Source organism: Protomyctophum bolini, assembly GCF_963924005.1.
Source record: "Protomyctophum bolini genome assembly, chromosome: 8".
Classification (NCBI taxonomy): Eukaryota; Metazoa; Chordata; class Actinopteri; order Myctophiformes; family Myctophidae; genus Protomyctophum; species Protomyctophum bolini.
In genome coordinates this window covers 8760797-8787479 of record NC_137869.1, presented here as the reverse complement: position 1 = coordinate 8787479, position 26683 = coordinate 8760797, and the positions used below count along the sequence as shown (strand labels likewise).

General features: G+C 43.7%; 1 protein-coding gene across 1 annotated transcript; it reads left to right on the top strand.

The window, feature by feature from the left end:
• The first annotated feature begins 1710 nt into the window (after positions 1-1710).
• aspm (assembly factor for spindle microtubules) lies at positions 1711-25474 on the top strand. The gene is made up of 26 exons (XM_080770330.1): positions 1711-2073; positions 3400-3543; positions 3663-5181; positions 5366-5461; positions 5838-5939; positions 6071-6223; positions 6604-6843; positions 7271-7338; positions 7469-7610; positions 7745-7875; positions 8531-8706; positions 9699-9844; positions 10224-10309; positions 10480-10692; positions 11315-11519; positions 12312-12460; positions 13478-13606; positions 14967-15161; positions 15492-20114; positions 20278-20427; positions 20536-20727; positions 21256-21448; positions 22417-22571; positions 23520-23696; positions 24450-24619; positions 25133-25474. Exons 1-26 carry the CDS (start codon positions 1792-1794, stop codon positions 25233-25235), a joined length of 9939 nt encoding a protein of 3312 aa, XP_080626456.1. The 5' UTR covers positions 1711-1791; the 3' UTR covers positions 25236-25474.
• The last annotated feature ends 1209 nt before the right edge of the window (positions 25475-26683 follow it).

Genomic DNA, 26683 nt, shown 5'->3' with positions numbered 1-26683 from the left:
CGCAGTCAGCACTTACTATGAGACCTAGTAGTAAGTGCTCACTGCATTCGCAACCAGTATAAGACGTCTGAGGGCGAGAAGAGACCTAGGTCGCGTGCACGCATCCGCCTGGGTGACAGTAGACTGCTGGGCGAGCGCTGGCGCTTTGGAATGGGGGGTCAGATCAACATTTCCGCCTGGGTGATGGCAGACTGCTGGGCGAGCGCTGGCGCTGTACATAGATTGTGCATTACATTCACCCATTTATACACAGATTGTGGCAGAAGCCATGCAAGGTACCAACCAGCACATCGGGAGCTATTTGGGGAGCAAGTGTCTTGCCCAAGGACACTTCAACATGTAGACAGCAGGAGCCGGGATTCGAACCGCCGACCCATGGGTCATTGGACGACTACCTCCTGAGCCACAGTCGCCCCAGGCGCTGTGGCATGGGGGGGTTAGAGATCAACATGGAATGAATTATGTACTGGCCAGTGGCCATATGAAGCGTGTCTTGAGTGTACAGGGTTTGATGAGGTCAGATCAACATATGGAATGTCAGAACAGGTCAGCTCCATATGGAGATCTATGGGTGGCAGTAATAATGTCCTACTTTCCTATCATACCATCAGTCCAACAGCACACATCACTCAGCTTTAGCCTGGCATTTACTATTACTCAGCTCTGTAGTCTGTACAGAACAATGCTACCCTCAGCTGGTCATGAGGGGCAATTGCAGAAAGTCAACTCGATTGATAACAGTTTGCAGAATTACAGTACATTTCAAGCACAACTCAATACAAAAAACTGTCAACTGTGAGTGGACGACCCAATCACCCAATAAAGCATTACACTTGTTTAAAAGCGGGTCCACCTTTTTCAATTCATCATAAACACAACACATTACAGTAGATTATTTATTATGCGAACATATTCTACTTACTACTGTAGATGATAGGATTTAATAGATTAATGTAATGAAGTGGAATTTGTGGAAATGTATTTAATCCTCACTTGGTATATTATTATTTCACATTCAATGGCAGTAGGCATACGCATAACTGTCGTGGTGTAAATTAATCAACAGAATAATAATGCTTCATGGAATATTCCGTCTTTTGTATGACGCTATCCCTGAGCTATTATTAAATAATTCAGAATCAGTTGTCATCAAATGGGACCATAATAAATGAGTATGGCCCCATGACAACTGATTCTACCGATGGATATTATATATTTTGATTTCAAATTTGCATATTTATTTAACAGGAGTTTTGTTAAACATTTTACTTTTGATACAGACCCAATATGGGTCTGTATCAACATTGGCCAGGTTTATTGATTGATTAATTGAAGTATTTACTATTTATCAACTGTTCCAACATGTTCTGTCATGTTCAAGCAAATGGACCCAGAGTTGAAGTGAACACTGATCATTTGTACAGTTTAGATTGGGGGTCCATTTGCACTGCTGGCGGGGCCCGGACCAGACGTTGAGAAACGGTGGTTTAAATGCAACGATGAGAGTTTCCGATAGGCTGAGAATGTTGTGTACGCGTTCAAGTTGTTCTGTGTTCTCATTGGACAAACGGAGCAAACGCAGCAAACGCAGCCGCTCCTCCACTGCGATTGGCTGAGCGACCACTGAAAACAACGGTCGAAATTTCAAACGGCGAGGCTGAACGTCGCATGTTTAAACGGCAACAAACATTCAGTCAGTACAGTAGTTTTTTCGCCAGGCTGTCAGACATGTAGCATCGTGCGGCCGCAGCCTAGTTTAGTGCGTTTTTTAAAGAGTGTTCGCTAGTAATAATGGCTGAAAGTATGAGTTCTACGCTGAGAGGAGGATATCTGGACATCATCAGTCCAACAAGGAGAGACCGCAGCGACAAAGAAAATGCCATTCCAGTTCTTAGTTTGATGCAGTTCTCAAAGGCTCCGTTTGTAACCTACGGCTGTGTGAAACTGGGCACCTCGAAGTCTGCCCTTCTGCGCGTTGACAATCCTACCGAGGATGCCGTGGCCGAGGTTAGAGTCGAGAAAATACCGTCGTCGAAGGGCTTTTCTGTGGATCACAGCAGTTTTACAATTCAGGTAACAACCAGAAACATGGAGTCGGTGTTCGTTTGTTTGTTTATTATATCCTGCTGCTACGCCTAATCGATAACAATCTGCTAACAATGTAGGGCAGGCTGAGGTAAAAGAGGTAAAAAAGAAGACCAATATGTTTTGATATTAATTCAATGTGTAGGCTGCTGGGCGTTGGCAATGCTGGATGGAATATTAAGAACAACAGTCCCCACACCCATTGGCTTGGCATGCTGTTTTCAAGTGCGAGTGTGCTGCCAAAAAGTGTTAAGTCGGCTATGACACCTAAGCCTCAATTTGCAACTCTATAGATTTAAAAATAATAATTGGATGAATCTAGAGTTGCAATACCCTCCATTGACTCGCCACTCGTCCGAATTGTTTTTGCGATCTGCTTGTATTAAACGACGTTAAACTAAACATTGCAGCTGTAGGGATTAGGGAAAACTTGAATATCCTTTCTATCTGCGTGTGTTTGTTTCATGAAAATCCATGATGTTATGACTGAGCTACTTCCTGTCAAGAAATTCCTTGATTATTTTTCTAAGTGTTGGAGTTAGTGGTGTAGTCAGTGGTCACTGTAGTGGGGTGCAAGCAACAGTTAATGGAATTGATTTCATCTAGTATAAACATGGTTGCACAATCATTTAATACAATATAGTTATTAATTGGTAATCTATCCCACTTTTGGCTCATAACACTTTGCATTGCAAAGTTATTTGTTTTTGCATGACGCAACATACGAAGTATAAAATGTTGCCCAGTGGTTAAGTAATTTGTTCATATATAAAATAATACATTAAATAAACAGAAACCCTGCTCACGAGTGATGTTGTGGTACAAAACAGTATTTAAGAGTCTATCGGCTATTACACATTTACCACAGCCATAGAGTAACATAAACTAGTGACAGGCCAACTCTTTCCCAGTGAGTGAGACCTCATGACATCTGTGTTCTAGAAACTAGTACAATACCATAATCATACCATGGCAGAGATTAAAATAGGGTACATTTTGCATCCCAAAACACAGTTTATTTACACAATAAATCAACGACCTCTGCACTACTATGCTACTGTACTGTTTTTTATTATTATAGTTTTATTTTGCTAGCTTTAGTTATAATAATCATTTCTTCTTCGGTTTTCTACATGAATATAACCACGTTATAACCATATAAAATGAAATGGGAGTTAAATGCTGCAATTTGTAAAAAATGGTCATTAAAGAGGGAGTCATAAAATGTCCCTGAGACTCATCTAAAAGACCATCCCTGCATCCCGGGACTCATTACATTGAAAACCTATTTACATTATGTTTTTATTTTGGCAGCCTGGAAGCCATTTCATTCTGACAATAACCTGGACCCCATCTGAAGAAGGTGGAGTTCGAGAACTGGTCATCTTCAATGCAAATGGCATCCTCAGACATCAAGCAGTTGTGCTTGGGAGAGCAGAGGCACCAAAAAAGAAAAAGGTAAATTTAAAGCAGGAGGGATTTTTGGCCTGGGAGAACTCCATTGTTTTTACACATTGCCATTATCTGGAGCATGTAATTTAAAACGGTATCTCATAATGTTTTGTACCGTGTTTCAGAAAAGCTTATGGGATTCAATCAAAAACAAGAGGGCCGGTGACCAATCAGTCACGCCTAGAGGACAGAAAACGGGGCCCACCTTGAAGATTGCAGCCAATAAGACCTTCCAAGTTCCCCGGAACCAGCAATACATGCGTGGAAAACCCAGGAGCCCACTGTCTTTGCTCAATGAGGGAGAGAGAGTACGGCAGAGGTCCCTCAAGTACAGCCCTATTGAAGAGCAGCAGAGGGCTTCTAAGCCCACTCGGAGGCAAAAGGCCCTGGTCCAGTCAGACCAGGACCGCGTTCAGAATAACTCTCCTGTTGTTCTGCCTGTCCCTGCCGGCGATCACATGGCGTCTACCAACGGCTCAGCTGAGCCTCATGAATTAGTAAGCACACCTGAGCACAGAGTGATAACCAGAGCGCTGAACACGACAATTTCTCCCATAGGAACACCAGAGAGCTTTAAAAACCTCATGCCCCGCATACAGTCACGTGAAAGCCCTGTCGATGCTGTGGCTACGGAAAGTGAACGTGTTTTACCCCAAACTCAAATGCCGTCTGTCAGAGATGCTCTGGCCATCATTGACTCTGACCTGATCCATCTCATTGCCAGTCCTCCCAATGCAAGCTCCAGTTATGACTATTCAGATTCATTAGAATCCCTGAGTGGAAGTTATGGTGGTGGCTCCGAAAATGATGCACTTACAAATTTGCCTGACAGCCCTGTGGAGTCCAGTAAGCCACGACTTACTTTCTTCGTGAGCAAAAAGCCAGGCACCAGCCAGGTTGTTGATCCAGAGATACAGGTTGGTGATAACCAAAAGAAGTGTTCTTTTACTTCCGCCACCGTGACTAAGGTCAAAGCCCCAGTTGCAACAGGCGAGAGAATAGTAAAGAGGTCAAGACGAAAGCTCTTGGAGAAAACACTCGAGCTCACTGATGCCAGCAGTGCTTGTGAATCGAGCCCAGCCACGCCCGACCTCCCTGTCATCGAACGAGACGGCAGCAGAAGTGTGGAATGTCAGAACTCTACATCACCCGGCTCTCTACATGACAACAGACGGCCGACATGGAAATCAGAATCCATCAGCATGACTTCAGCCTATGATGATTTGCGTGCCTTCCCAATTATGGCATCCTTCCCTATCACCTCTCCAGTCAGTTCTTCAGTGCGTTCAGGCCTATCTGACAATACTTTCACTGTCGGTTTTCTTCCATCCGCGGCCCCATCCTCTCTTCCCTGTGATTCACCATCAGGCTCTGATGTGCTTAAGCAATCTTTAATAACCAGTTTAACCACCCCACCACATCTTATTTTAGCCCCTCTGTCTGTCCATGAAGACTTGACTTTCCCAATCCACAGCCTGGCTGTGTTGGACATGGCGGTGAGGAACAAGAAGAGGAAGAGTGATGAATTTTTACAGGGAGAGACGGTTGAGAATGTTGGGAAAACTGAGAGAGGCAAAAGGAGAAGAGTGGCAGCTGTTATAAAGGAGAAATCGGTGCCAAAGAGGCAGGAGCCAAGAACGGCAGGTGAGAAAATGTGGAATGGTTTTGAAAGACTATGCTTAAATTACCGTTTTTTTACACTGTTAGTGTTGGTGTTCTGTCAGACAATCTAAAATTTTCCATTGACACTTGAAAGCTTGGTATAGCTATAGTTGGCATAAAAAATATTCTGTGCAGCCACCTGATATTTTGTGCATTTCTTTTGCAGGTTCAGTGCGCTCTAAATCTGTATTATCTGTAAAGACCCCACAGTCAGTGGCCCTTACCCAAGCCAAGCAACCAAGCTCCAAGAACCTGTCACAAGGTGCGTGTGTGTGTGAAATGAATGTGTTCTTTCTTTCTATACCTGGCCTCTAACCTGTGATGTTAAGATGTCAATTGGGGCGGCGGTGGCTCAGGGGTAGAGTGGCCGGATGGGAACAGCAAGGTTCCCAGTTCGAACCCGGGCTCCCCCAGAGTTGGTGTCGAAGTGTCCTTGCATGGTTTCCACCGCCATCAGTGTATGAATGTGTGCATGAATGGGTGACTGTGCACACAATATATGTAAAGCACTTTGGATAAAGGCTGCATGTACTGTCTATAAATGCCGCATTTACCATATACTTGTTCCATAGTTTACTATATTAAATTATTAATATCAATATATATTGTAAATGAATATTTTCTGATTGTGTTCATAGCTTCACAGTCTTTGAAGTCATTTGGTGCACGGCCTGTGAAGACGGCAAGAATTGTTGCAGTGGCACAGTCTAAGCTGACCTTCATTAAGCCTGCACAAACAGGTATTTGATATTTATTGTGGGCTACATTTTGATTTCATCTGTGTTTTTATATACTATATATATTTTGTAGTTTTATATTTTTTTGTGCGTGGATTATGATTTGGTAATGTTTTAACCTGATTTTCTTACAGTCATACCAAGACACCCAATGCCATTTGCAGCCAAGAACATGTTCTATGATGAGAGGTGGATTGAGAAGCAGGAGAGAGGATTCACTTGTTGGATCAACTACATCCTCACCCCAGATGACTTCAAAGTACACACTGAAGTTGCTAAAGGGAAAGGTAACATTAACATGTCTTGACTTCGATAGACAGTCTTTGGCCCATATAGGATTGGTGTCCCAAGATCTGTTCCTTTTTCAGTTGTCATTTCAGTTTTTCTTTTCCCTTTTATTTAGGGCATTTGTCGTCAAAATCACATTTGTAATGACTCTTTGATGTAGTCCTGTATCTGCCCTGTACCTTACATTTGGAACTAGAAGCACCAATATGGGGCTTTGATCAATGATTTGTGTGACTTCCATGGAAACCTGATTTATTTTGTGGGATTTTGCAGCACACCATATATACTAAAACGAATGAATCATGAGGTGCGTGTGTGTAGCTTAAGCTTTAGGAGAGCTTTAACCTTTCCCCCTCTCTCTCGTCTTCAACTCATGCAGTGAACGCTGCGTCTCTAGTCATGGGCGGCGACGAGACGTTCAACGTGCCCAAAGCTCCCACCAAAGAGGAGATGTCGTTCAGCACATACACGGCTCGCCGAAGGCTGAACCGCCTCCGTCGTGCCGCGTGCCAGTTGTTCACCTCCGAGGCCATGGTCAAAGCCATCCAGAGGCTAGAGCAGGAGGTGGAGGCCAAGAGGCTGTTGATAAGAAAAGACCGCCACCTCTGGAAGGACATCGGTGAGTGGATGATGAAGCCAGGCTGGGTGATATGACGCTGTTGTGATTACGATTTAATTAATAATTATTTAAACAAAATGGAAAATGACCGTCGTCGTCCATGACAACGCGTCCCATCTTTATGCATAGTGAGCTTGTAGATCAGCTATTTTCACTATTTTGTACGCCATCATTGTACAACAAAGTATAATGCCCGAATTACGTGTTTAAGCAGACTAATCGTTGTCTATTATAAAAAATGTATTGTGTCGATTCATTGACATGAAAAATGTATATAATTAAAAACAAGGTGCTTCTCGATTATAAGTCAGTTGTTGTTTCTAATTTATAAATATCAGTTTTGGATATATTTTTATATACATTTTAATTGGTTGCGGGAGGCGGTAAAGGACCTGGTTGTAATCTTTGTGTTTGTGTCTTTAAATAGGTGAACGCCAAAAAGTTCTTAATTGGCTGCTGGCGTACAATCCTCTGTGGCTACGGATTGGACTTGAGGTATTCAGAACACAGCAATGTTGTGTTTTTACTTCTGATCTGTGTTTCAAACAAGGACCTTTTCAAGGACCTGTGTATAATGTTCATTGACACGATTCTCATCCATTGAATCTTTTTGGCACGCCTTCAGACGATCTTTGGGGAGCTGATCTCACTGGAGAGTAACGGAGACGTCTTGGGTCTGGCCATGTTCATCCTCCAACGGCTGCTGTGGAATCCAGACCTTGCTGCTCAGTTCAGACATGCCAAAGTGCCTAACCTTTACAAAGACGGTAATTTGGAAACTATTGTATACTCTGTACTGTGCAGAGTGGGGGGAAAAGCTGACTACAAGCACTGTTAAAGTATACATTTGACATTGTTCATGTTTGGTTTCATTGATGCTCATTTTACTTTCTTTGGTCAGGCCACGAGGAGGCGCTGTCTCGCTTCAGTCTGAAGAAGCTGCTCCTGTTGGTCTGTTTCCTGGACAAGGCCAAAGAGTCTCGAATGATTGAGCACGACCCCTGTCTGTTCTGCATGGATGCAGAGTTCAAGGTTAGAGCAACAGACACACACACAGACCCCTGTCTGTTCTGCATGGATGCAGAGTTCAAGGTAGAACAACAGACACACACACACACACACAGATGCCTGTCTGTTCTGCATGGACGCAGAGTTCAAGGTAGAACAACAGACACACATACACACACACACACAGACCCCTGTCTGTTCTGCATGGATGCAGAGTTCAAGGTTAGAGCAACAGACACACACACACAGACCCCTGTCTGTTCTGCATGGATGCAGAGTTCAAGGTAGAACAACAGACACACATACACACACACACACAGACCCCTGTCTGTTCTGCATGGATGCAGAGTTCAAGGTAGAGCAGCACACACACACACACACAGATCTTTTGCAATCTGCAAAAACAACTTTGTAACCACAACATGAACACGTGGTTGTAAAGTAAAGCAGCACCATATGCCTTTTATAAGGCAGTAAGTCTACTGGAGCCTGGATGCATATTTGTCTTAATATCTGCTAAATATGATCAGCCCCTCTTCTCTACCACACAAAAGCTCTTAAGTCTATACAAATCAGTAATTCTCAAATGAGATGTTTTGTTTGGTTTTGAATCTCATTTAAAATGCTGTTTTGCCATGCTACTTAGTTTTCCTAATGTGTGTTCCTGTTGCTGCTACAGACGAGCAAAGACCTGCTCCTGGCTTTCTCCCGGGACTTCCTGAGTGGAGAGGGGATCCTTCCTCGGCATCTCGGTTACCTGGGATTACCAGTATCCCACGGGCAGACGCCCCTGGATGAGTTTGACTTTGCTGTGAGGAACTTGGCCGTTGACTTGAAATGTGGAATTCGTCTAGTGTAAGTGAAATATACTGGCATGTGGTTGTCATAGAGTGGTCCAAGTCTCTTTCTCACTTAGAATTAGAAGATGATTAGATGTAGAGTTAGATAACACAGCCTTCCATTGTTTTCCATTATTTATATGAACTCACCAATTGTATGAACACGTTAGGGTAGGGCAGTGGTTCTCAACCTGTGGGTCAGGACCCCCAGGGGGGTCCCCAGCTGACAGTGAAGTGACAATTTAAGGCTTTAATACCTAAAAGGACCTTTACTGCATCAAAGGTTACAAACTATAGCCTACTATAAACTACACTATTAAAGAAAACATCAAACATGGGCCAAATTCTCAAATAGAAGATAGAGGCAAACATTTAGAAAATAGCCGATCTACGCCGAGGCGTTGTGAGCTATTTCCTGCAATATTTATCTACAGAGCCGAGTCAAACAAAATGTGATGCCTCAACTCCTACAATTCCATGTACTTGTCAGTGTGGAGGGTCCACAGTTCAAATCTGATTATTTTGGGGCGGGTCATGGCCTGAAAAAGTTAAGAACCACTGGGGTAGGGTATGAGAAATTAGTCTCGTGCAGGAATAAATACATTATTGACTAGTCTGAAGTTGAGGTTGGCAGATGAGTCTGGAGACTCTGGACTCTGACAAAATAGGGCATACTTGCCAATTGCATGTGAACTCTATACTATGCATACTTCACAGTAACAAGCATTTCAGAATAATAAAAAATAAATTCATTGAAAACACAAAGGTTTAAGAAATGGTGAAAATGCCACATCTAGGGTCCCGGCCGGGAGAACATTTTGGGAACCACTGTTCTAAGCGGTACACTACACGGCAACACAGAGTCCAGTCGGTGCTCGATTTTATGTTTGACATCATTCCTAATATCACCCTCTCTGTCTATATCTCACCTTACCCAGGGCTGGTTATGATTCTGAAAGGGCATCGTTTGTATGTCTTGTTTGACTTTCATGTGGTCTTTACCTCCAGGCGGGTGATGGAGCTGTTCATCAAGGACTGGAGTCTGTCCCGTAAGCTCCGTCTTCCGGCCATCAGCCGCCTACAAAAGGTCCACAACGTGGAGATTGCACTGAAGGTGCTCAAAGACAGAGATGTTGACCTAAAGGACGAATATGGTAATTGGCATATTTTACTCCTTTCATAGAGCGTAAACGTGTGTGTGTGTGTGTGTGTGTGTGTGTAATAGCGTTTGGTTGGTTTTCACCACCAAGTGTCACTGTTGTGCAGCCTAACATACATGCGCACATATAAACTGTATATACCGGTATATGATGATTTCGAGTGTGACAGTACAGTAGAGGGACCCCCACATGGTAACTCTGTCATTTCTCATAATGAATTGCTTATACACAGTTATAAAAAAATAAAATCACAGTGTTCGAAGGGGGTATTTGTGTGCAAGACTGGAAGTGTGCCTCTGTATAATTGTACATTTGGTTACATCATCTCACTCGGTTTAAAGCTTTAATCCGTTTTCCCATTTCCCATCTGCAGGATCTGCCATTGATTCTAGGGATATTGTGGACGGACACAGGGAAAAGACATTGAGCCTCCTCTGGAAACTCATCTTTGCTTTTCAGGTGTGTACCCAGTTAGTTTTTAAGACCAATGGATTACACATATAAAATCCCCCAAATCTGTTTCAGTTTGGGTAGAAGATGTGCTTCTAAAAGCACGTCCCTGGTAGAATGTAGTAGCTATAGCTAGTACTCCATCATATCGTAATCATGTGTCCTCATATCCCCGTTAGGTGGAGGTGATTTTGGATGAGGAACAGCTGAGGGAGGAGATAGACTTCCTGAAGAGAACCTGGAGCACTAAACTGAGGCTGGCCTCTCTGAGGGCTGATCAGGGCCTAAAGTCGAGCGGTGCAAAGCTCAGGGTGCCGTACAAGCACAGCAGCACCAAGATCGCTCTTCTGATGGACTGGGTTAACGCCGTGTGCGACTTCTACGGCCTGCAGGTGAGAAGAATGATGACTCATGGCTCATAGTGAGCATGCTGTGCACACACTTAAGAAAAAGCTTTTTTGTCTCGATATTCCACTAGGGATTTAGGTAATGTTTCTTGGTGTAGACAAACTAAGCATTTGAATAATGCTTTATGTACAGTATCCTCTAGAATCCCTTTTATGCATGATAACAAAATGCACACATGACATAAAAGGAACAAAGCAGTTGTTCACTCAAAGTGATTGTTTTCTGTTGTCATGTACTAAAAAGAACAACAAGCAACACAAATTTTGACCAAAAACAGGGAAACTTTTGTATTGCTCTTGAGTCTTAACCCATTTTGAGCGGGAACCCCTTTTGGTGTTTTAAACATTATGTTATAATTTAGCTATTGAAATATAGCAGACCTACAAGCTCATACGAGCTTGTAGGTCTGCTATTTTATGAAAAATCGTGAAAATATGTATTTCAGAAAACTGGAGGATTTAGAATAGTTTTTTTTATTTTGCATTCAGGCCTAAATGGGTCAAAAGTAAAATAGCAGATGTTGTGCCTGGTGTGTGTATATGTTCCCACTTTGAAACTTGAGAAAATTACAACCTATCGCCCGTCTTTGTTCCTCTGTCTGCGCAGGCAGAGAACTTCACAGTGTCCTTCTCGGATGGCCGTCTCCTCTGCCACCTGATCCACCACTACCACCCCAACCAGCTGCCAGCGGAGGCCGTCCGTCAGTACACCACCCAGACCGTGGAGTGCTCCCAGCGGGGTCGAGTGGAACTCGACTCCTCGGGCAGTGACTCGGACAACTCTTTTGACTCCAGGCAGACGGGCCAAGATGGTAAATGTTTATAGACATTGTTATGTGAGAGAGATGACGACGAAGTAGTAAATTAAGCTTTTTTGTAGAGTTTATCAAGCTTAGTGTCACTGACTTGGAGACAATCGTCCGACTCCAATAGCTTGTGTGGAACAGGTGTCATCATCATAATTTGTCATCATTTATTTAACTGACGACCATGATCACATGGTTTGGAGCACAGATTCATAAAAGTATACAATCAAAAGTATACAATACATTACACGATATACATAGACATATCGGAAGGCTTTCCCTATTTGTACAGTGGAACATTTTTCAAAAAAGCACCCAATTTATAGATTACTTTTTGTTTTTCAGATTTTAGTAATGCAATTAATTTAAACATAGTCAACTACCAGTTTGCAGTTAATGGTATTCGTAGTGATTGATCAGGAGACTGTGAGCTCCTCTAGAATTGGTGCTTTAGAGTCCCGGGGGCCACATGCGGCCCCCACCTTCACTTAATCCGGCCAGCAGGTTAACATCCGTATAGTCTTATTGATTTCAACTGTTACAAATAATTCCATTGACATGAAAAGGATTGAAAATTGAAATCGACTTCTTTAGAAGCATTACAGTGCATTCAACAAGAGATTGACTCGGCTTACTTCCTAAGCAGTAGCTTTTAAAAACACACACTTTGACACTAGGTGGCAGCCAGTGACATTTTGAAACAGTGTGCTACTTGAAAATTTACTTTATTAATTGACTACTGGGGGGAAAAAAGGCCAACGTTGCCAGCAATGTTTTATTTTCTTGTGTTCTACACAGGTCCAGAATCTTCCTCTTTGGACTACAAAGAGCTCCTGGAGAATGAGAGAAACAATTTCCGATTAATAAATTCCGCTGTGGCTTTCCTGGGTGGAGTACCCGCCATGATAAACACAGCTGACATGTCCAACACCATCCCCAACGAGAAGGTGAGAGTGGCTCAGACTCAGACATATCGAAGTCCATCACTATTTGCAACATATAAAAGTTTAATTGGGTCAGAAGCACATTAAGAACCAATATGGTAACCCAAATACCACATTACCTAACTGACACACAGCAACAACAGCAGCTTAACTCAGTGCAGGACGGATCATGTGAGTGGAGTTGAACTCGGAACACAATGTTTTTTCCCTGGTCTGCTTGCCATGCTCACAACTTGGAAAAGAATGCAAAAAAATGCCCTGGAAGTGCAGACAATGGCCATGAGTAAAACTTAATTCGATTTTTTTTAAGGGGCAATAAACAACATAACAGTATGCCCTGAGATATTGTAGGGTTTTTGGCTCAAAAGTAGGTGGAGGTTGTACAATTTTACAATTTAGGCATTTAGCAGAAGCTCTTGATCCAGAGCGATTTACATTAAGCAAAAGCATGGCATACATCACATATATAAAAAGTAGTAATCATGTATAAACTAAGAACGTAACAGTGGAGTATCTATACTATACTATACTATATTATATATTATACAATATACATGTGTACTATAAAATGCAATTCTAGTGCTGTCTTCGTAACGAGCTTTAAGTCTGTCTAAAATACTATCCAAGTCTACCGTACATAAAGTGCTATCTAAGGGGCTAGGCTAGGGCAAGTTCTACGGGCCGTGGTGGAGCCACTGTGCAGTTGGAGGGTCCCTGTTTAACATGGTATTAATTAAACATAAAATTAAGTAACATTAACATATGTTTTACTTTGCTTCTTGCCAGACTAGACATGATGTGAATAACCGAGTGGTATTGCTTAAAACCCATTTTGGACGGGAACCCCTTTTGGTGTTAGCATTATGTTATGCTTTAGCTATTGAAAAACATATTTTTGAAAAATCGAAGAACGACTGACATAGAAACATAGCTTTTTTTTCCAGAAAACTGTCAGGATGTAGAAGACATTTTTAGAATCTGATCTCAGGTTAAATCACCACATCCGTGCTTGTTTTCCAGGTTGTGATGTCATACCTGTCGTTCCTGTGCGTGCGGCTCCTGGACCTGCGCAATGAGACCAGAGCTGCTCGGGTCATCCAGGACGCCTGGCGGAAGTACCGGCTGAAGAAAGACCAGGAGGTTTACCAGGTCGGTGGCAACATGTCCAGTGGTGGAAGAAGTACATCTTTTACTTAAAGGGACACTTCACCCTTTTTGCAAAAACATATTATGTTAATGAGGTTTAGAAGCTTTAGAACACTTTCCTGGGGGTCTTTATGTGGTTTTAGATGTTTTAGATTGTAGCAGTGAGCCCAGTGTCTCTGATGTCATGGACACTGGTCTCACTTCCTTCCTGGACTACAATTCCCATAATACTTTGGTGCACTGCTCCTCCTTGTGGATAGGGCAGGTCTGTCTTACTGAGACCACATGTAGTCCAGGAAGTAAGTGATCCCAGTATCCATGACATCAGAGACACTGGGCTCACTGAAATGTCAATGTCAGTCGCTTCCATGTTTATCAAGGAAGTGTGCGTGTGCATGTGCATGTCGAGTGAACTGAAGTCAGTTGGAAATTTTCGACCAGGGGAGGTGCCGGGGAGGCGCTAAAGCTTTTCAACTTCCTTGATAAACATGGAAGCGACTGATAACATACGGGACGTAAAGGCTCGGTTCAAATGGCGAGTTGGATTTTCTGGGCCGATGTTAAGGTTGAATTAGTGTAAACCTACATGGGCCCTACACGTTTTGGATTAATGGTGTGGTAAGGATAAGAAACGTTCCTTGCAGAAACTTGCGCCGTTTCTGAAACGCGGTGGGAGGGCCCCAGTGTGTGACTCATCTCGGAGCTACAGAATGAGCGTAGGGAGAGGGCACATATGGGGTTAGGGTTGAATTTAGCTTGGGATGCCTAAATTCTGAACACTTTCAGGAAAGAACAAAGTGTTTGTTGGCCATTACTTTGCCTTTCTGTTGGGGGAGCACAGATATACTAAAGCTGCGTTCAGACCGGAATATATATTCGCTTCTTCTGTTCGTCCCGTTTGTACTGCGCCAGGTCGCGCCGCGCCCGTTCAGGCAATTCTCGTCTTTGCCTTGACTTTGTATGTAATCGTGCTGCTCTAACCATCCAAGTACTCTGAAGGCACCTTTAGTTTTTCTTTTGGTTAATTATTGTTTATTGTTGCCGCTAACAGTAGTTACTAGTTTGAGAAAGTGGTGAATCTCAATCATATAAATAGTTTGGCTATACATGTAGAAATGTGCCCCTTTACTGTTAAGTTTGTATCTCCTTAACAATAGGAGATACAAGCAGAGGTTTGTAGTCTTAAAACCCAGAAAAAAACTTCCTGTGACCAGAAGACTATGGGCTTTTGTTTAAATGCCTATAAAGGTCTGTGGTTAACAGTCTTAAAATATTTTCCCTGTTTTGTTCTGACATAAAATAATGGACCGTCCGCTAAGCCCCACCTAATCGTTTCACCATCTTGTTCCTTGACCTCCTACAGGAAAGAAACATGGCTGCAGTAAAGATCCAAGTTGTGGTCAGAAGCTTTCTCCACAGGCAGAAAGCCAAAAGGCAGCATTCTGCTGCCATTGCCATCCAGGCAAGATGGAGGGGCTATGCAGCCCGCAATGCTCTGAGGCTGAAGAAGAAGGCTGAACTCCAGGCTCTGAGATGCAATGCAGCCACGCTCATCCAGGTAGCATTACATTTGTAGATGCAGAAGAAAAATGCAGGTGTAGCCAAAATGTATATTCCCCATGAAATAATTTTAAACTAAAAGAAATATACTGTACCAATTATATAACCTGTTCTTAATTAAAGCTTTTTTGACAAAATTAACTACTGAAGTGCACTACTACTGTACTACACATACATAAAGGTTCAGGTTTGTGTAATTAACCACATTCATACAGTGACCATTTTACTCCTGTGGGGCTGTGGTGCAACTTTGAGTTCCAAGTATAAGCAAATTGTGAATAAGTTGAATAGCTCATACCGTTGGCATCATTCTCTTTGTCCACTGCAGGCTCAGTGGAGGATGTACGCCGCTAGGAGGGCCTACCAGCACCTCAGATATAGTGCCATTGTTGTTCAAGCCCAATGGCGGATGAGGAGGGCATCCTCTGCCTATGCCAGAATACTGCGGGCTGCGACAGTTATTCAGAAATACACGAGAGCATGGACCACAGCAAGAAGAGAGCGCGAGCAATATATCTCACTAAGAACCTCGGTTGTCCGGATCCAGAGGAACTACCGGAGACGGAAGGCCCAGCGATTGGAGAGGTTGAACCGAGCGGCCACGGTGATACAAACGGCATTCTGGAAATGGCACAAGGAAAGGATGGCGCGAAAAACGGCTGCTGCCCTGAAGATACAGTCCTGGTACCGCATGCACACGTGTCTCCTTCGTTATGCAAGAACCAAGAGGACCGCTCTGGTCATCCAGGCTCACTACAGAGGTCTCACACAGAGGCGCTGCTTGCACAGGCTGAGGCTTCAGCGACATTCCGCCATTATCATCCAGAGTGCCTTCAGAGGACATGTTGTCAGAAAAAGGCTAGCTGCGATGAGACAAGCTTCTGTCATGATCCAACGCTGGTTCAGGGCCTCTGTGCATAGAGATATCGACAGGAAGAATTTTGTCGAGGCGAGATTCGCGGCTACCGCCATACAGGCAGCATATCGTGGCCACGTTGCACGGAGACTACTGAGAGAGCAGCAGCAGGCGGCGACACTTATCCAGGCGGCTTTTAGGAAGTTTGCGGCGCAAAGGCGCTACCTGTCCTTGAAGAAAGCAGCCGTTGCCATCCAGAAACGTTACAGAGCAATTGCATTGGCTCAGAAGAACAGGAAGGAGTACGAGGTTCTCAGGCATGCTGCACTTTCTATACAAGCCGTTTGGAGGGGCAGAGCCGACAGGAAGAGGTTGGAGAAACTGCACCAGAGTGCCACACTCATACAGTCCCATTACCGTCGGCACAAAGCACACGCACAGTATAAGTCGAGGAAAGCAGCAGCTGTAGTGATGCAGAGGCAGTTCAGAGCTCGCATGGCAGGCAGGGTGACGAGGACGGACTACTTGAAGGTGAAGGGAGCTGCTGTCATTCTCCAAGCGGCGTTCCGAGGCATGACCGTTAGAAGAGAGCTGAGGGGAAAATGGCAGGCTGCTGCTGTTATTCAGTCTGCAGTGAGAATGATGATCTGTAGAAAACGATACTTGCTCCTCCAGAGTGCAACCATTATCATCCAAAGCCGATACAGGGCTCTCCTTGAGGGCAGAGAACGACAACGGGAGTACAGGCAGCTACGGCGTGCCACCTTGAAGATACAAGCTACCTACAGGGGGTTCAGAGTTCGAGAAGATCTAAAGAAAAAGAGAGATGCCGCCACCGTCATTCAAACTCAGTTCAGAATGCACAAAGTGCGCACGGCCTACCTTGCCACAAAGCGTGCTGCTGCTGTTGTCCAGGAGCGCTACAGGGCAAAGAGGCTTAGAAATGAGTTGATGCAGAGGTACAGAACCATGAGGTCTGCTGTCCTCGTCCTCCAGGCTGCGTACCGTGGTCACAGAGCAAGACGGGAGGTGGCGGAGATGCACAGAGCGGCCGTTGTCCTTCAGAGAAGGTTCCGTACTTTAAAGGACCGAAAACACTTCTTGGCGATCAAGGGTGCTGCTGTTTTCTGCCAGCAAAAATACAGGGCAATCAACTTGGCCAAAAAAGACAGGTTGAATTATGTGTTGATGCGCAGGGCAATAATATCCATCCAGGCCGCCTACAGAGGCCGCAGGGAGAGACTGGAGCTTGCTCGTCGCCATAAAGCAGCTACTGTGATCCAATCTTCATTCAGAAAGCACAAAGAGCACATCAAATTCCAGGCCATGCGCCTGTCTGCCATCATCATCCAGAGATACTATAGGGCCTGCATTCTTCAAAGACGAGAGAGAGAACTATTCCTGAAAATGAAACGCTCTGCCATCATCCTTCAGGCTGCATTAAGAGGACATTTTGTGCGACGTGAGCTCAACAATATGCACAGAGCAGCAACTGTCATTCAGAGAAGGTTCCATGCTCAAAATGATCGTAACTACTTCTTGGCGATGAAGTTTGCTGCTGTTTTCTGTCAGCAAAAATACAGGGCAATTAAACTGGCAAAAAAAGACCGGTTGAACTATGAGTTGATGCGCAGGGCAATAATATCCATCCAGGCAGCCTACAGAGGGATGGTTGTCAGGCAGCAGAAGCATAGTGAACGCATGGCAGCAATAACCATTCAGTCCCACATCAGAAAGTACCTGCAGAGGGCCCACTACAAGAAACTGCAGTGGGCTGCAAACACAATGCAAGCGCGTTTCAGGGCCAATAAGCTGATGAGAGAGGAGGTGCATGCTCTAAATGCTAAGAAGAATGCAGCTGTTCTCTTACAATCTGCTTTCCGTGGTATGAAGTCCAGGCAGAGAGTCAAACAAAAGCACCATGCAGCCACTGTTATCCAGAGAACCTACAGAACCCACTGTGAACACAGACGATATCTCACCCTGAAGTCCTCCGTCATCACTATTCAGCAACGCTATCGAGCCATTGTGGCGACCAAGCAGCAAATGCAACAATACCGGAGAATGAGAGATGCTGTGGTCTGTCTCCAGACAGCCTACAGAGCCCACAGGGAGAGACTGGAGCTTGCTCGTCGCCATAAAGCAGCTACTGTGATCCAATCTTCATTCAGAAAGCACAAAGAGCACATCAAATTCCAGGCCATGCGCCTGTCTGCCATCATCATCCAGAGATACTATAGGGCCTGCATTCTTCAAAGACGTGAGAGAGAACTATTCCTGAAAATGAAACGCTCTGCCGTCGTCCTTCAGGCTGCATTAAGAGGACATTTTGTGCGACGTGAGCGCAACAATATGCACAGAGCAGCAACTGTCATTCAGGCCAACTTCAAGAGGCATAAGCAACAGGCTGTGTTTAGGAGGCAATGCTGTGCAGCAAATGCAATTCAGGAGTGGTTTAGAGCTCAGAAATTGAGAAACATCCAAGTGAAAAACTACCAACGAGTCAGAATGGCTACCACCACATTACAAGCGGCCTTCCGTGGTATGAAGTCCAGGCAGAGCGTCAAACAAAAGCACCATGCAGCCACTGTTATCCAGAGAACCTACAGAACCCACTGTGAACACAGACGATATCTCACCCTGAAGTCCTCCGTCATCACTATTCAGCAACGTTATCGAGCCACTGTGGCGACCAAGCAGCAAATGCAACAATACCGGAGAATGAGAGATGCTGTGGTCTGTCTCCAGACAGCCTACAGAGCCCACAGGGAGAGACTGGAGCTTGCTCGTCGCCATAAAGCAGCTACTGTGATCCAATCTTCATTCAGAAAGCACAAAGAGCACATCAAATTCCAGGCCATGCGCCTGTCTGCCATCATCATCCAGAGATACTATAGGGCCTGCATTCTTCAAAGACGAGAGAGGGAAAGATTCCTGAAAATGAAACGCTCTGCCATCGTCCTTCAGGCTGCATTAAGAGGACATTTTGTGCGACGTGAGCTCAACAATATGCACAGAGCAGCAACTGTCATTCAGAGAAGGTTCCATGCTCAAAATGATCGTAACCGCTTCTTGGCGATCAAGGGTGCTGCTGTTTTCTGTCAGCAAAAATTCAGGGCAATTAAACTGGCAAAAAAAGACCGGTTGAACTATGAGTTGATGCGCAGGGCCATAATATCCATCCAGGCAGCCTACAGAGGGATGGTTGTCAGGCAGCAGAAGCATAGTGAACGCATGGCAGCAATAACCATTCAGTCCCACATCAGAAAGTACCTGCAGAGGGCCCACTACAAGAAACTGCAGTGGGCTGCAAACACAATGCAAGCACGTTTCAGGGCCAATAAGCTGATGAGAGAGGAGGTGCATGCTCTAAATGCTAAGAAGAATGCAGCTGTTCTCTTACAATCTGCTTTCCGTGGTATGAAGTCCAGGCAGAGCGTCAAACAAAAGCACCATGCAGCCACTGTTATCCAGAGAACCTACAGAACCCACTGTGAACACAGACGATATCTCACCCTGAAGTCCTCCGTCATCACTATTCAGCAACGCTATCGAGCCACTGTGGCGACCAAGCAGCAAATGCAACAATACCGGAGAATGAGAGATGCTGTGGTCTGTCTCCAGACAGCCTACAGAGCCCACAGGGAGAGACTGGAGCTTGCTCGTCGCCATAAAGCAGCTACTGTGATCCAATCTTCATTCAGAAAGCACAAAGAGCACATCAAATTCCAGGCCATGCGCCTGTCTGCCATCATCATCCAGAGATACTATAGGGCCTGCATTCTTCAAAGACGAGAGAGAGAACGATTCCTGAAAATGAAACGCTCTGCCATCGTCCTTCAGGCTGCATTAAGAGGCCATCGGGCTAGAAGAGAGATTGCCCGACAAAATGGAGCTGCCACCTTGATCCAGTCCTGCTGGCGATGCGCCGTCCAGAGACGTACTTTCCAGAGGCAGAGGGAGGCCACTGTGGTTCTACAGCGGAAGGTCCGAGCAGTCTGGCTGGCTAGGGCGGCGAGGGACAACTACAACCACATGAGAAGAGCTGCCATTACGCTACAGTTCTACTGGCGAGGCTGGATCACAAGACGTCAGGTAGCTGCGGTTTTAGCACACAGTCACCCATATTACACTGAATTGCTTTGTTCTTTTTAAAATTTCTATGACTTTCACTTGTACTACATAAGTATACATACACATGCTACTTATACATGTTTGTACAAATAATGACATGTATCTGTTTTTAACGTTTTTCTAGGTACGCGAGGCAGAGAAGGCACAGAAGCGGCTCCGTTTCGTTGCAGCGGCCTTCCACCACCTCAGTGCCATAAGGATCCAGAGATCCCTGAGAGCCCACTGGGCCCTGCAGTCTGCCAAGAAACAGATCCACTCGGTCATCGCCATACAGGTACGACGTCTACATTTATAATGGGAGTTCATCCGTTTCAGTAAGAGTTGCTCCGTCTCGATTCCGACTCTCGAGACTTTAATGTGTTCTTTTTCTTTGTCTTGCCAGCGATGGGTTCGAGCAAGGCAGGAGAGGACCCGTTTCCTGGCGGAGAGGAGGAAAGTAGTGATCGCTCAGAGAGCCGTCAGGCGTTGGTTAGCCCGACGCCACCTTGCTGCCTCCGCCATCCAGCGTGCCGCCAAGACATTCCTTCTCCACAAGCGTCGGAGGAGGCTCCAGGGAGGCATTATCAAAGCTCAGGTAGACCTCTCCCCCACATGCTTATTGCTCAAGGGCCAGGCGAATGAGCTGAGAGAATTGTTTAGTTATATTATTGCTTAATTTCATCATGAGAATATACAGTACCTATTACATTTAATTAATATATAAATACTTTAGACAGATGGTCATTTGCTTTGAAACTATGTAATACACAGCTTGCACACAAAGTGCAGAATAATGTGTGGAGCTGCACATATTCTGTAGCTTGTAGTAAAATCGAGTATTTTCATGGGAAAAATCATTGTCTGTCTGAAAGATTTCACTGCAAAGAAAACACAATTAATTCACTTATTTGCTATTAATTACTTTGCCAAGCACAATTCACGCCTTTGATTTTTGAATACTGGTAGTTCAAATAATTTAAGTCTAATGAGACATTATTTGATACATTTCATTGCATATGCTCCCTTTACTTAATAAAGGTAAGTAAAGGGAACATTTGAACTATTTTTGCACAACATATTTTTCTGCGATTTATTCTATTTCTATTCCTGTACTTTCCTCAAGGCTCTGTGGAGAGGGCACCGCTCCCGCATGCTTCATGACAATCCCAAAGTGGTGAAAGCGAGACTCAGCCTACAACGAGTGTCCACTGGTGTCCGAGAAGAAGACAAATTGGGCAACAAGACAGCTTTAGCTTTGGACTACCTCCTTAAATATAAAGATTTCGCTCACATTCTGGAAGCCTTACAAAACCTGGGTAAGGCCTTATCATAATGCTTTACTGGAAATTTTAGATGTTTGTCTGCAATGAACTTGAGACTTCTTAAGTTCTGACTGACTTGATGCCTGCAGTGAACGCAACTTCTGATTAAGCTTGATTATTCTTAAGTTGGCGTTTATATAAATGCTAAAAGTATGTTCTCGTCCCTGTCGGGAAGAAACCTTGTAATTATTATTTATTAGTCAGACGCTCTCGTTAATACTTTTCATTGGTTTAATATTTATAAAAGCCAGAGACCGACTTAACTGCTTTCAAACTGTCGACCCTGTTTTGGGATGCTAAGTAACCATTATGTTAAATAAACCAGATCTTATTGTAATGATGTTTGGGAGACAAGAAAACTTTCCTGGGGTATTTATGTGTTTTTTAGATATTTTAGTACTTCCAAGTGTCCATGATGTCATGGACATTGGGATCACTGGACTACATGTTGTCTCAGTAAGACAGCGCTCCCCCTATCCACAAGGAGGAGCAATGCACCAAAACATTATGGGAATTGTAGTGAGCCCATCTTTGAAATACTAAAATATCTAAAAACACTAATTAAAATAAGTTGCAAAAGGCTTCTAAATCCTAATAGTTTTCTGAAAAACCCATGTTTCCCCTTTTGCAAACGGTTGCAAAAGGGGTAAAGTGTCCCTTAAGTTGATCTCTCTCCTACTCCTCGACTGACTTTACAACGGAGAACGACATCACACTGCACAGCACTGAGATAATAAAAGAGGAAGCCTAAATTCATGATCTGTAGCGCTAAATAATGACCAATGAAGAAAATATAAAAGACTCGCATCAGTGCAGTGACAATGATTTAATCTCGATCAATTTGTGTCCCGCTGTCTGGATCATTCCTGCCTCTCTCAAACAGAAAATGACAGGACGCCATCCATGCACAATGTCTGTTTTTGTACTGTTCTCATGCGTGTTGTAATTGTGTTTCTGTACAGAGACGGCGACCAGGCTGTCACCGGAGTGCTGTGAACGCCTGGTGGAGAGTGGAGCCACAGTGAACATCTTCATCCTCATCCGCTCCTGCAACAGGAGTATACCATGCATGGAAATTATTGCTCACTCCATCCAGATCCTCCTGAACCTCACCAAGGTACCTGGAACAAGGACCGTGTGCATGCTTTAAATGACAAATTGCATAGAATCCGAGTGCTGGAAACGTTGGTGCTCCATGTGACCTTTGTTTTAGTCTGTCCCACTTTTGTTTTGTTTAGCTGAAAGTAACAGAATGTTTCACATTGGACAGAATGTGCTGATGCACAAAAATCCCCTTACTCTGTTCCCCTTCTCAAAAGGGCTATATCAACAGAAAGGAGACTCCTCCAATGTTCAATGACTAGATAGACCAAGTAGAAAAACATCCACACAGCATGAAATCCTTCCTCTGGTCTGTTAGACTTCCTTCAGACATTTAGTTCCACTTTAATGAAGCCCCTGTTGAAGTTTCACTTCGTTAAGGACAGACATTATGGCGCTTTCCCTATTCACTACATTCAGTGAGCAGTTCTCTTTTTGTTCAGTTTGCAAAAGATTTAATAGTGTCGCTGTCAGGTGGCAAAACCTTTAACTTTTCATGAAATAAAATAATGAGAATCTGTGTTCCACAGGAACCAATGTAGCACAGCTGTATAGATTATTTCCCTTCCAAAAAGAGAAAATGGCAATTTAACTATTTGATCTACTTTTGTGTGATACTGTCACTATAAAGTGTAAAACATTTAAGTGTAAATGTATGAATAGGATTCTATCTGATAGTGACGATATGCAAGTCTGTACATTTCATCATGTTTCACTGTTATTACCATAACGTTCACCTTGTTGTACCTCCAGTACCATAAGACCACAGAGGCATTTCATCATGTTTCACTGTTACCATAACGTTCACCTTGTTGTACCTCTGTACCATAAGACCACAGAGGCATTTCATCATGTTTCACTGTTACCATAACGTTCACCTTGTTGTACCTCTGTACCATAAGACCACAGAGGCATTTCATCATGTTTCACTGTTTCCATAACGTTCACCTTGTTGTACCTCCAGTACCATAAGACCACAGCGGCCGTGTACTGCGTGGAGAGCTCTGTGGAGACCCTGCTGGACCTGCTGCAGAGGTACCGGGAGAAGGCCGGTGATAAGGTGGCGGACAAGGGAGGCAGTATCTTTACCAAGGCCTGCTTCCTCCTGGCTCTGCTCCTCCAGGACAGGCAACGGGCTCAGGTCTGTAGTGCTGATCTCCTTCACTAAAACTATGGCGGAGAATGTCCGTCGACTGCCTTTATTCGCTGACGAAAACTAAATGAGAACTTGGCTATGAAATAAGCTGACTAAAGTTTGGTTCCGCTCGGGTGTTGCGCTCTGAACATGGCATACCAAGGCCTGTCAAAATACATTTTTGTCAACAAAATAATTTCTTTGACTAAAATATGACTTAAGGCTACATGGAATAATTCAAAAGACTATGATTAAAACTAAATAAATATTTGCTGTCAAAATCAACACTGATGTACAGCAGTGGTTCTCAAACTTTTTCCGTGGACCCATCTGAAATGCATTTGTGTCGAGGACCACCAGACAAGATTAATATTGTTAAAATGTTTCAAAAGATATTCCAAGATTTGTCAAAGATACTGTGTGTGTTATATAATGTGTACATTTGTTTGCCTAGCTACAAACTCTCAACACATGCATAGTGTCTCTATTGTCAAAAAGCCGATGTTTATAGTGTTACCGTTGTTAAACTGATTTTCATTCTATATTAATAAATGTATCTGTAACCCCCCCTCCCCATGAGAACCATTGTGTACAGTATTAACCACATGAACCCTAGCATCCCTTTTTTCTGGGCAGGCATGCTGGGCAAACATTTCAATCTTCAACTCTATTGAAACGAGTTACAATTGCTATATCATGTTTGAAACTTATGTGTTGAGTGATCTATTTTAAAAAGTGTGTTTTTTCTTGAACTTTTAGGAGGTTATGAAGCTCCCCAAGACCGTGGACAGGATCTCTAGCATCTACCGCCTCACAACCCGCAAATATAAGATGGACGCGGAAAGAACGCTCATCAGACACAAGATGAGCGCGTCCATCAACGGGAGCTTCCTGCAAGCGACGCCTCGCAAATCTCGGCCGGTGCCCAAGTAAGTGTTAGAAAAATACACTAAAATGTTTTAGCCCATTTTGACCTGGGAACGATTCTACAAATGTCTTCTAAATCCTGACATATTTCTGAAAAACCCATGTTTCTATGTCGGTGGTCGAGGACTCCCAAAAATATATGTAATATGAAAATATGTTGTTCCAGTGACCCCCTCCCCCCCCAGAAGCAAAGATTTGAGTTAAAAAAATAAGTTTTTGTGTCAGGGCTGGTATGTGGACTTTACATCTGCAATGCCATTACAATACTGCTGGACCGAGTCCATTTGTACACTCAGAGTCACAGACCTAAAGGTTCATTTGTACACTCTCAGAGACACAGACCTAAAGGTCCATTTGGAACCCCCTATAGTTATTGACATTGTTAAAGGGGAACCTCAGCCCGTAAATCCAGGACCACAACATAGTGGCTGTGTGCTATTGACTGGGTTCGTGTTGAACGGAAGGAGTATTTTCAATGTTTAATAATTGAACCCCTTTTTTTCCCTCATTTTCAGATTTGGACCAGACTGGGTTCTCGGGAAGAATAAGCTGAAAGACATCGTAGATCCGCTTCGAGCTATTGAGATGGTGGCAGAAGCCTTTTCTATTGTGCTGTAAATATGATGTTTTTCCACTGTTTGAAAATGACGCATAATGTTTTTTCTTTTTTACGCAAGTCTCCTGCAGTATGCGTCTGTCTCCAGACATAAAAGCCGATGATGATTGTAGTGCTGACACACTGCACGCACACACACTCGCACTCTGTATATATTTATATTGTATTCTATATGAAACTAGATATCTTCTGGGATTTTGGATATTGTAATATCATAATGGCAAAGTATTGTCTTTTCCTGTTTTTTAAAGGTCAATAAACTGACTCAAGTTTATTTTTTACTTGACTGTTCTATTCTTCGCTTTTGTCTACTTATTTGAGGTGGCTCGTATCAATGGGCAAGGGAGGCTCAGCCCTCCCTATCTTATGGAGTAAAGATGAGAAATTATTATTAAAATGTTTTAGAATAGATACTTTTATATTCTGGTATAATCTAAAGCAGCAACGGCATCAAATAGTTACAAGAAAAACACAACAGGCTTTCATTGCGTCGAATGATTGACAGCTGCCAAGACACGCCTGTGCTCAGCCCGCCTCATACCGTGAGGTCATTGGCTATTGACAAATCACAGCACCTGCTCGTGTGTGGTTGTTTATGATGTGACAGAATGGCGGGGGGAAGTATTTTATATGAAATAAGTTTATTATTTACTTTATAATACGTTTTGTCCCGTGTCCGTGGAGGGGAAAATGACGTTAAGAGACTGGGAGCTTATAGTCCATTTTGGATATAACAAAAGGAAAGGAGACAAAATACGTTTTGTCAGTTTGAAATTCTTCCTTGGGGCAGACGGCTGACACACCTGACCTACAGAAAGGTAATTGTGGTCTGCTTCATTCATCTCACAAAGTTAAGAAACATAATTGCTGGTTTAATTGTAGTTGGGAAGAGAGAGAGAGGCTGTGTTTGTGTGCGTGTGTGTTAGTGTTGTTTCCGTGCCGTGTGTGTGTGTGTGCCTTGCAAGTTGCATTATTCAATTTTGGTCCGTGCCGTTTGCGCCAGTTGCGCGTGTGTGAGTGAGTGTGTTTTTCGTCTCGGCGTGTGTGTGTGTGTGTGTGCGTGTGCGTGTGCGTGTGAGCGTGCGTGCATGCGTACTGTTATTGACAGTATAAGAGCAGTTATCTACATACAAATACAAACAATGTTCAGTGGAGTGTTTGTTGTGGGAATGCACTTATTTTGTTGTGGAGCACTTGCTATAACAAAGTATAGGCCTGTAGTAGTGTCATTGCTGTACTTTGATATATGGAATATGATGCTATTGCTGCAGGTTGAACTAGTATAGCATATAGTGTAATGTAATGGATGCCCCACACCCCCACCCAAAATCACTGCCAGCCGCCACTAGGCTTTTTATTTTATTTGTGAATGAATATTTTGTGACAGCACCAATAGACACCACAATATCATCATCAGTATCGATACAGAGATACTTGGGCATGAAAGCTG

What these genes read in the sequence shown, in the direction of transcription:
- aspm (XM_080770330.1), top strand. Translation starts at nt 1,792, where the DNA reads ATGGCTGAAAGTATGAGTTCTACGCTGAGAGGAGGATATCTGGACATC. An exon ending in ACAGCAGTTTTACAATTCAG is followed by an intron (nt 2,074 to 3,399) that starts GTAACAACCAGA and finishes TTATTTTGGCAG; the next exon opens with CCTGGAAGCCATTTCATTCT. An exon ending in GCTGGATCACAAGACGTCAG is followed by an intron (nt 20,115 to 20,277) that starts GTAGCTGCGGTT and finishes ACGTTTTTCTAG; the next exon opens with GTACGCGAGGCAGAGAAGGC.